This window comes from Balaenoptera borealis, assembly GCF_965194805.1.
Source record: "Balaenoptera borealis genome assembly, chromosome: 16".
NCBI classification, from domain to species: Eukaryota; Metazoa; Chordata; class Mammalia; order Artiodactyla; family Balaenopteridae; genus Balaenoptera; species Balaenoptera borealis.
In genome coordinates, this window is record NC_138872.1 from 80,408,563 (window position 1) to 80,418,934 (window position 10,372).

At 52.7% G+C, this 10,372-nt stretch overlaps 1 protein-coding gene and 1 long non-coding RNA gene across 2 annotated transcripts; one reads left to right on the plus strand and one right to left on the minus strand.

The window, feature by feature from the left end:
* Nucleotides 1–4,543: 4,543 nt before the first annotated feature.
* LOC309613845 lies at nucleotides 4,544–5,955 on the minus strand. The gene is made up of 2 exons (XR_014235910.1): nucleotides 5,617–5,955; nucleotides 4,544–5,261 (listed from the first exon to the last, which is right to left on the minus strand). It is a non-coding gene; the product is annotated as an uncharacterized lncRNA (long non-coding RNA).
* Nucleotides 5,956–6,085: 130 nt separating this feature from the next.
* Nucleotides 6,086–10,132, plus strand: POLR2J (RNA polymerase II subunit J). Its single transcript, XM_082361282.1, has 4 exons — nucleotides 6,086–6,242; nucleotides 7,458–7,547; nucleotides 8,982–9,156; nucleotides 9,940–10,132. The coding sequence occupies exons 1-4, from the start codon at nucleotides 6,190–6,192 to the stop codon at nucleotides 9,973–9,975; spliced, it is 354 nt and encodes a 117-aa protein (XP_082217408.1). The 5' UTR covers nucleotides 6,086–6,189; the 3' UTR covers nucleotides 9,976–10,132.
* The last annotated feature ends 240 nt before the right edge of the window (nucleotides 10,133–10,372 follow it).

The window sequence follows — 10,372 nt, forward strand, 5'->3', positions numbered from 1 at the left end:
CTAGGTTCTCCTCGCAGGTTCCGGGCAGAGCTACCTACAACCCAGGATGCCACATTCTTTTTGGAAGCCACCTGGAAAAAGGAGAGGGACAGAAGAGACTCCTGCCTACCCTCAGTACAGGCAGGTACTGGAGGTCACCCCCTCCACCTGCCCAGGGATTCCACACCACCACTCCCCCAGGATCACCAGGCATGTTATTCATCCGGGGCTGGGGCAGATGCCCCAGATGTCTTGAGGGTCTGATTGGGCCCTCAGAGGCCTACAGCCCAGGGGGCTGGCATTCAGTACAGGGCAGGCACCCCAGGAAGCCCTGAGCGGGCCCAGCTCACATAGTATGTGCCTTTTTCACCCTTTGGGCCCATCTCATAGGAAATCTGGGCAAGTTCCCGCCAACCTTCTCTTGGGAAATTCTTGTCAAAGTAGAATTTTCAAATATGTTTTAAAAAATGACTCATAAAAATGAAACTGTGCACCTCAGATTGGGACTTGAACCCACATGTCGGGACTTGAACCTGGCCAAAACCCAGATTGGCCAAAAGCCAGATTGGACTTGAACCCACACAGCTGGGACTTGGACCCTGCCAAGACCCACAGTCTTCCAACTGAGATCACACACCTGGTTTCAGGACTTAATGACGCTCAGGTTCTTGATGTCTCATCGCAGAAAGAATTCAGTAAGAGACAAAGTGATAGGTAAGAAGTGGATTTATTTAGAGAGAAACACACTCCAGAGACAGAGTGTGGGCCATCTCAGAAGGTGAGAAAGGCACCAGGGTATGAGGTTGTCAGTTTTTATAGGGGTGGGTAATTTCATAGGCTAATAAGTGAGAGGAGTATTCCAGCTATTTTAGGAAGGGGTAGGGATTTCCAGGAGTTGGACCACTGCCCACTTTTTGATCTTTATGGTTGGTCTTGGAACTGTCATGGTACCTGTGGGTGTGTCATTTAGCTTGCTGATGTGAGTGTATACTGAGGTTCAAGGTCTAGTGGAAAAAGTCGACTTGTCCGCCATCTTGGACCCATTGGGTTCTAATCAGTTTATATCATGTCCTTGGGCTGTGTCATTCTTTCAAAGGTTGTGCCCTGCTTCCTTCCCTCCTGTTTCAAAAATATAGAATGGGGCTTCCCTGGTGGCACAGTGGTTAAGAATCCGCCTGCCAATGCAGGGGACACAGGTTTGAGCCCTGGTCTGGGAAGATTCCACATGCCGCGGAGCAACTAAGCCCATGCACCACAACTGCTCAGCCTGCGCTCTGGAGCCCATGTTCCACAACAAGAGAAGCCACCGCACCGCAATGAGGAGCAGCCCCCGCTAGCCGCAACTAAAGAAAACCCGTGTGCAGCAACGAAGACCCAACGCAGCCAAAAGTAATAAATAAATAATAAATATATTTTTAAAAATGTATAGAATTAACATGTATCAGAGATTTATTACACTCCAAGGAGGAAACGAATGTTTGGCAAACCTGGTTCACAGACTATTTTGAGAGTCTGGGTAATGTTGGAATAAGATTGTGATATTAGATACAAAACTGGTTGATGGAAACCTACAAGTTAATAAGTAACTTCAATGTCTGGGCTCTAATTGAATAATAAATACCAAAGTCAAACACAGGGGGATTCCCTGGTGGCACAGTGGTTAAGAATCCGCCTGCCAATGCAGGGGACACGGGTTCAATCCCTGGTCCAGGAAGATCCCACGTGCTGCGGAGCAACTAAGCCCGTGTGCCACAACTACTGAGCCTGCGCTCTAGAGCCCATGAGCCACAACTACTGAAGCCCACGCGCCTAGAGCCCTTACTGCACAACAAGAGAGGCCACTGCAGTGAGAGGCCCACGCACCGCAATGAAGAGTAGCCCCCACTCGCCACAACTAGAGAAAGCCCGCGCAGCAACGAAGACCCAACGCAGCCAAAAATAAATAAATAAAAAATAATTTTTAAAAATAAATTATTAAAAAAAAAAAAAAAGTCAAACACAGGTCCATTCCCCAAGATTAGGGATTGGCAAACTTTTTTGGCAAAGGCCCAGGCATGCAGGTTTTGGTCACCATTACTCTTGTAGCACAAAAGCAGCCACAGGCAATGAGGAAACCAATGGGCGTGGCATATTCCAATGCAACCTTAAATACAAAAACAGGTGGCAGGCTTGATTTGGTCCCGGAGCCCTCACATTTTGACGATCTCTGCCCTAGATATTTATTTATTTATTTCTAAAACCCCTGCTTTTTTTAATGTATGCTTTTTAAAAAATTATTTATTTATTTATTTTTGGCTGCGTTGGGTCTTCGTTGCTGTGTGCGGACTTTTCCCTAGTTGCCGTGAGCCTGTGGGGGGGCGCTACTCTTCGTTGTGGTGCGCTGGCTTCTCTTGTTGTGGAGCATGGGCTCTAGGCACATGGGTTTCAGTAGTTGCGGCACGCGGGCTTAGTTGCCCCACGGCATGTGGGATCTTCCCGGACCAGGGCTCAAACCCACGTCCCCTGCATTGGCAGGCGGATTCTTAACCACTGCACCACCAGGGAAGCCCTGCCCTAGATATTTAAATAGCCCCTGGTCAGGCCTGTTCAGCAGTGCTCCAGTATGGCATTGTTGGGATATGCCACACACTCCCCCTTCTCCTTATTTCCAAGGTTGGAAATTGTTTCTTAGCACCCTATGTTCTAGCCACCCCTTCCACGGTGGTGCCAGGCAGGCCTGTCTCCCTTAGACTAAGGAGAAGATGGGAATGATCATTTGGACTCCTATCGGGGCACACCAAAATTGAGCTGCTGAAAACTCTTTGGGGGGCTGACAACTTCTGGAGCTCAGGATCTCACGTTGGTCAGAGAATCAAAGGGCAAGTGTGACCAGAACTCCCTAGAGAGGACAGACTTCCACAGTGGCAGGGAGGGAAGCCCCTTCTGAGTTAAAATCCTCTCCCCATCCTGTCCCGTAGCCCAGTTAAGGCCAGGCCAGCCTCATCACCGCCAGGTCCCTGCAATCCTGGCAATGGTAGTGTTGCAAGAAAAAGTGGGGCCCAAGAGGATTGTCAGGCCCCAGGTCTCAGGTGAGTCCCTGGGACGGGTCGCCAAGTATGGGTTCTTGGCTTCTTGCAGGAAAGAATTCAAGAGCGAGCCAAGGGAAAGCAGGTTTATTCAGGGAGATACACATTCCATAGACTGAGTGTGGGCCAACTCAGAAGGCAAGAGGCCCCAGGGTATGGGGTTGTTAGTTTTTAGGGGGAGGGGAATTTCATAGGCTAATGAGTGGGAGGATTATTCCAACTATTTTGGGGAAGGGGCAGAGATTTCCAGGAGTTGTGACCCACTTTTTGGCCTTTTATGATCAGCCTTAGAGCTGTCACGGTGCCTGTGGGTGTGTCATTTAGCATATGCTGATGTATTGCAATGAGCATATAATGAGGCTCAAGTTCTACTGGAAGTAGATTCTTTGCCATCTTGGGCCTAATCAGTTCTAACCACTTTATGTCCTCAGAGGCTATGTCATTCTTTTAAAGTTTGTGCCCTGCCCCCTTCCTTTCTCAGTAGTGTCAACTGAAAAAAGAAATGCACAACCTAAAGGTTGAGAGTTACGTTTTATTCGGTGGACATACTGAGGACTTCAAGCCGGGGAGGCAGCATCTGAAGTAACCCCGAGAAAACTGCTCTGAGGAGGTGAGGGGGAGCCAGGATATATAGGAGTTTTGCAACAAAGGGCAGGTAGTCTGAACATCAAGAGATTACTGTTAAAGAAAACCAGATATCTCAAGTTAAGGAATTTAGCGCTTTTCTTTGTATGGGAAGATGTAAGAGTCTGGGCTCACAGAAATCATTCCTTTGATATGTACCTCAGCTATCTGGGGCCAGTATCCCGTGTTTTCACATCCTGAGTTTCATCAAGCTGCACCCTTGGGGGTGGCTGCAGTCTGATGATGGCTAGCTGGCAGGTATTCTTTGTTTCCTTCCTGAGTTCCCTCAGGGCTCACCGTTGGGGGCAGGGCTGCAGTCGCTGACGGCTGCGACATCTTTTGTTTACTGACATGGCAGGCAATATTTTATTTCTCAGTAGCATCCTTGGCCCAGACTTTCCCAGGATGACTCAGATGGGTGAAGGGGCATAATTACTGTCATTGCCTTCTATTCCTCCTCAGTTAAAGAGGCCCCCACCCACTTGGCCTGGAGAGTCAAGGTTGGTGTGGGCCTCCAGCAAATGACATTTTCTCACCCCAGGTCTCAAAGCTTAAGTAGGAAAGAGTCCTTCCCGGGAAGTGATGGGGGAAGCTCCAGATTTCCTTGGGGGCTCCTCAGCTGTTCCCCAGCCTTGAAGAAACAGCTGGAAAGCTGTTAGGGCTTCAGTAGCTAATCTGAGACCCCAGCCCCTGTTGCTTCAAACCGCTCAGGTGGGACTTTTATGCTAAGCTGTAGTCTGCAACATATCAACCAACCAAAACCCACTCATACACTTATCCCTTCAAGTTCCTCTCATACCTGTGTTGACTGAAAACAAAACAAAAACAAAAATGCACAACCTAAAAGTTGCGAGTTGTGGGGGATTTTTTTAAAATATTTTTAAAATTTTATTTATTCATTTTTTTGGCTGTGTTGGGTCTTCGTTGCTGCGCGCGGGCTTTCTCCAGTTGCCGTGAGCGGGGGCTCCTCTTTGCTGCGCTGCGCGGGCTTCTCATTGCGGTGACTTCTCGTGTAGCGGAGCGCGGGCTCTAGGCATGTGGGCTCAGTAGTTGTGCCTCGCGGGCTCTAGAGCGCAGGCTCAGCAGTTGTGGCGCACGGGCTTAGTTGCTGTGCGGCATGTGGGATCTTCCCGGACCAGGGCTCGAACCCGTGTCCCCTGCACTGGCAGGCGGATTCTTATTCACTGCGCCACCAGGGAAGCGCCTTATGCATGATTTTTTGGGTTTCTGGCCGTGCCACGTGGCTTGTGGGATTCTAGTTCCCCGACCAGGGATCGAACCTGGGCCCCGGCAATGAAAGCGCCGAGTCCTAACCACTGGACCGCCAGGGAATTCCTGAGAGTCGTGGGGGTGGTTTTTTGTTTGTTTTCTGGGGGTTTTTGGCCGCACTGAGCGGCATGCAGAACTTCCCCGACCAGGGATCAAACCTGTGCCCCCTGTGGAAGCTCAGAGTCTTAACCACGGGACCACCAGGGAAGTTCCTGCATCGGGGACCTTACTGAGGACAATAGCCTGGGAGACAGCCTCTCAGATTGCTCTGAGGAACTGTTCCAAAGCGGTAAGGGAGGAGCCAGGATACACAGGAGTTTTTTGCTGAAAAACAAACAAAACACATGTAGTCAAACATCAAAAGATTACCGCTAATCACAAAAGACAGACATCTCAAGTTAATGATTTCAGCAGTTTTCTTCGGGAAGATGAAAGAATCTGGGCATTGAAATGATTCCTAGATATGCATCTTAACTATCTAGGGCCAGTATCCTGTTTTTCTCCATCCTGAATTCCCCTCAGGGCACACTGTCAGGGGCTGATGGCTTGATGGCGGCAATTCTTTGTTTACTGAAATGGCAGGCAACATTTTTTTGTCCCCACCAGCATACACTTGCCGCCTCCCCGGCCCTCACCCAACTGCTCCCCTAACAAGAACCTCACTAGGCTACAAGCCCACCTGGTAAACCAGTAACAACCCAGCCAGGAGTCTTGTAGCAGCTTGCCTTGGCAGGTGGATTATCCATACACAACAGTCTAGCCCAGGGGAGGCTTCTTCCGCCCCGGCTGGCCACACCTGCCCACTAACCCAAGGCTCCATTCTCCATTCAAGAGCCTCTTGCCATGTATTCCAAGGGCACATTTCCAAAGAGGGATCAAAGGGCAAAGGGAGCAGAGAGAAGAGCTCAGGGTTCTGGCTTAGCCTAGACAAATTATGTCTCAGAACCAAAAGAGCTGCCCCCAGCGTTAGGAGCACGCGTCAAAACATGCCCGCAGGTGAGCCCAAGAGAGGACCTTCTCTACTCACGCATGCGCAGAGCCACCAGCTCCTCTCCCTCCGGCAGGCTTTTCTCGCGCCTGCGCAAGATCCTCCAGACCGATAGAGGGCAGCGAGCCGATCCTCACATGGGTTTGGCACTGCCGGCATAATCCGGAAGCAGCCGCTAACCCGGAAGTGGTCGAGTTATGTAGGTCGAGTTCTGGAGGTGGCGGCGGCTGCAACTGAGGCTTGGGAGGCTGCTGCGACGCTAGGATGAACGCGCCTCCCGCCTTCGAGTCGTTCTTGCTCTTCGAGGGCGAGAAGAAGTAAGTGGAACCGGCCTGGGTGGGAGAGGGTCGCGGACCCTCGACCGTCAGCGCCCGCAGATTCTGGGGCTTCTCTGCCCGTCCTCTGCCGGGGGGACAGAAGCAAGTTTTGCTCGAGCTCCGCAGAGCGCTTCACACTTGAGTCTGCCAAACTTAAGACAGTCCTAGGTGTTGGTGAGTCTCCCCATTTTGCAGATGAGGAAACCGAGCTTCAGAGAGGTTAAGTAACTTTCCCAGGCGCACAGAAAGTGGCCGGGCTGTATTCGAACCCTGTGTGTCTGGCTCCAAAGTCCTTTTCCTCTGGGATTTGGTAGCTCCCCTCACTCGTCTTCCCACCCGCCACCTTTATCCTCCTTGCTGCAGCCAGAATGATGGCTCTGAGACTCACACCGGATCTTCATTCGCCAGTGTAAAACGTCCAGTGACTCCTCATTGCCTGCAGGTGAAGGGAAATGTAATCCAGTGCTCAGATAGACTGGGCTTGGCTCCTGGATCCCCCACTTAAGAACTCTGTGCCTTTGGGCAAGTGACAATCTGCCTGAGGCCCACTCTCCTCATCTTATTAATAAGGAAAATGGGCTTATTACTGTAGTAAATCACAGAATTTTCTCTAAGGGGAGATTAAATCTGGTAATTTATGTAAAGCGCTTAGTCCAGGGCTCAGCACAAAGAAGACCATCTTAAACGCTGGCTTTTCCTTCTCTTAACCGCCTGGTATCCAGGGCTCTGCTCTGCGGTCTAGCCCCTACCAGCCACTTCAGTCACCCTTGAGAGCGGTGGTTCTCAACCGGGGGCCATTTTGCCTCCCAGAGGACTTTGGCAAAGTCTGCAAACATTTTTGGTTGTCATAAAGAGAATGCTCCTGGCATCTAGTGGTAGAGGTACTGCTAATACCCCACAGTGTACCAGACAGCCCCCCTACAGAAAAGAATTTTCTGGCCTAAAATGTCAGTGGTGCCAAGGTTGAGAAGCTCTGCTTTAGGAAGGAGTAATCCAGAGGTGAGATGAGGGTCCCACAGAACCAGGCGTGGCTGGGTTTGGGGTATAGCCACAGTGCTACTCTGAGTCACAGAGGACTTTATGGGATGAAGAGATGGGAAAGTCTTCCAGGAGGAGGTGGGACCTGAGCCTGCCTTGAAGGGCAGGATTTAGACTCCGGGGAGGAGGGAAGCCCCGGCCCTCCCCACCAACCTGTTGCCTCTGCCTCTCCCTTAGGATCACCATTAACAAGGACACCAAGGTACCCAATGCCTGTTTGTTCACCATCAACAAGGAAGACCATACGCTAGGAAACATCATTAAATCGTAAGTTCCAAGTCAAAGGCTTTTGGGGGTTATGTTTAAGGGGGCTCTTTGAGAGGCCAAGCTCAAGTTCCAGGAGATGTTCTCAAGTCTCTCTGAGCTCCAGGAAGTCCTTCTTGGTGCTGGCTGTGGGAATTCACACATCCCAGTACCTTTTCTTCAAAATTACAGTGACCAGTATCTGTTCACGTAGCCACTTTTCTGTGTTGGCTCAGTTACCTGACTAAAGGAAGTGAATGTGCAGCGAGCCACCGGAAAGAAGGCCCGCTTGGGGCTCTGTGCTCACAAGCATGGAGACGCCTTCAGCTTTGGCCACCCACCCCGCCCCCATTTGTGACAGTGACCTCAGTGACACCTGGCATTCTAAAATGTATGTGCCAGAGATTGTAACTTAGTAGAATAAGGGAAGGAGGTGGGAGAGGGTCTCTGTGGTCATCCGGTGCCCTGGTGGGTTCCTGATATCGGATGGTGGGTGTTTGCACCAGTGAAGTCCTGGCCTGGTAGGTGGCCAGCAATAGGATTGGCCAGAGACTTGTCATTTCGCTGCTGAAAAGTGCCATCAGTGAAGCCATGCCTTTCCCAGGTTTGCATGTTTGAGACCGTGGGCAGGAGCTTGTCTGGTCTTCTGGTGTAAGTAGGGGGCAGAGTTGCCCATCTTCTGTGCGGTTGCCTCCTGCCCGGCGCCAAGCCAGTGGTGCACCCAGGCTCTCCTGGGGCCCTGCTGCCCCCCACCCTCCCCCACTGTGTAAGCCCAGTGTTCCCACCTGTGCCAGCCCCCACACCTCCCCAGCGCTCACACTTCAGGGAGCTGATCTGGAGAAAACCCCCAGGCGCCGAGGGCAAAGCTCACGATTCAGGCTTCACTTCCCCATAGCCTCGTGGACCAGGACCCCATGTGTGTGGACGGCAGCTGCCAGCCCGCATTGCCCAGAGGATTTCCGTTTTCACTTCATTAAGTGCTCAGAGCCTGGGGCCTTCTCCCCCTGCTGCCTTTATTTGCTGTGCCAGATGCTCTTTTGGGGCTGGGAACGGGGCTTTTTTTTCCTGAACACTAGCTGGATTTTTACTGCCTAGGGAGGTTTCTTTGGGGCCGTTGAGGGTCCCTGACGTCTCCTGAGGGAAGAGGTTCCTGGAACCCGTGTTTACTAGGTAGGGTCGTTGACCCTCATGGATGTAGGTGTGTGTATGGGAGGAGTCCCCACATGCTGTATCTTCTTCACATGTCTATTTTACTTGGACATTTTTGCAGGGGTTGGGAGGTGGTGACAACGACATCACACAACACAAACTAAAGATCAAGAGCAGCTGCATTTGCTTACAGGCCCCAACCCAATGGGAAGACCCTTGGTTAGAAGGCCTGGAAGGCCACAAGGGGCCAGAGCCCCAAGGGCCCTAGGCTCACCACCACCCCCCACCCCGCCCATCCCTGTGTCTCAGGCAGCTGCTGAAGGACCCACAGGTGCTGTTTGCTGGCTACAAAGTCCCCCACCCCTTGGAACACAAGATCATCATCCGCGTGCAGACCACACCGGACTACAGCCCCCAGGAGGCCTTCACCAATGCCATCACGGACCTCATCAGCGAGCTCTCCCTGTTGGAAGAGCGATTCCGGGTGAGCTGGATGTGCCGGAGGGGCTGGGGTCTGTCTGGATGCCAGCCTGTGTGGCCACAGCTGCAGCGTGCTCATGCCCACACCTAGGACGATCCCCGGGTTGTTTCCTCTGATTGATTCGGTGGGGGAAATGGGGGCTGGGCGGAGGTGATGACAGAACAGGGGTGTACACCACAGCGTCCGGGAAGTGTGGGCTGAGGGGTCATGGGGGTGAGGCCTGGGGCCTGCTGTCTGCACCCAGGGGTGGGACCTCACCCAGTGCCCAGGGTCGCCCTTTGTGCTCTCGTGGTCCCCGTGGAAGCGAGGGGCCTGCTGCCTGGGGCGGTCCCTCCACGCCTCTTCCCTGTGGTGCCGGCTGGCCGGTGGTTTGTCTGTCTAGGGGGCAGCTCATCTTATCCTGGGGTACCACCATCAAGAAGGCCAGATGGGTGTGGTCACGTCTGCTCACGCAGGGGGCTTCAAAGTCTAGACACAATTTAGAGTGGGAAAGATCCACGGCTTGTCAGATTTTCAATCTGTCAGTCACAGGCTCGCCAGGAAGCACCTCTGCTCCCCCGACTCCCTCCCACCCCAGGCAGCAGGACCTGTGCTGCAGAGAAGTCATGGTGGGGTGGGTAGGGCTGGCTAGAGGGTCCCTGGGGTGCTGGCTACCCAGTGCCCGGAACCGTTTGGGGCCCCTGGCCAAGGTCCTGGCAGCCCTTGGTCAGGGAGGCTGCGGCTGCATTTCCAACATCCTCACCCAGCCAATCCAGCTCAGGGCGCCGCCTCCTTCCTGTCCCTCAGGTGGCCATCAAAGACAAGCAAGAAGGAATCGAGTAGTGGGCTGCACCCGGCCCTTCTCCAGGCACCAGGTGGACAGAAGCACTTCCTCCAGCCGTGGGCCTCCTTGTAGAAAGTCCCTCACCCCTGACACCGACGTGCCCTGTACATAGAGTCTGTTTTACCTTCCTAATAAAGTGTGGCAGGAAAAGACCCAGCTGCGGTCTGAAGCAGAGGTGACTTCACAGCCTTGGGTCAGTCCAGCGGAGGTGGAGGACCTGTTCCGGAGCCACTCGGGGGCCTCATTTCAGGACTGGCCCAGAGAGCCAGATAGAACTGTCTGAGAGGGTGGCCGGAACGAACTCGTTCCGGACAAAACCCGGGAACCTGGGGCTGCCCGGCGGCGTCTCAGGCAGGAGGCACTGAGAGCTCCCGTGCTTCCAGGCGTCCCTGCTCT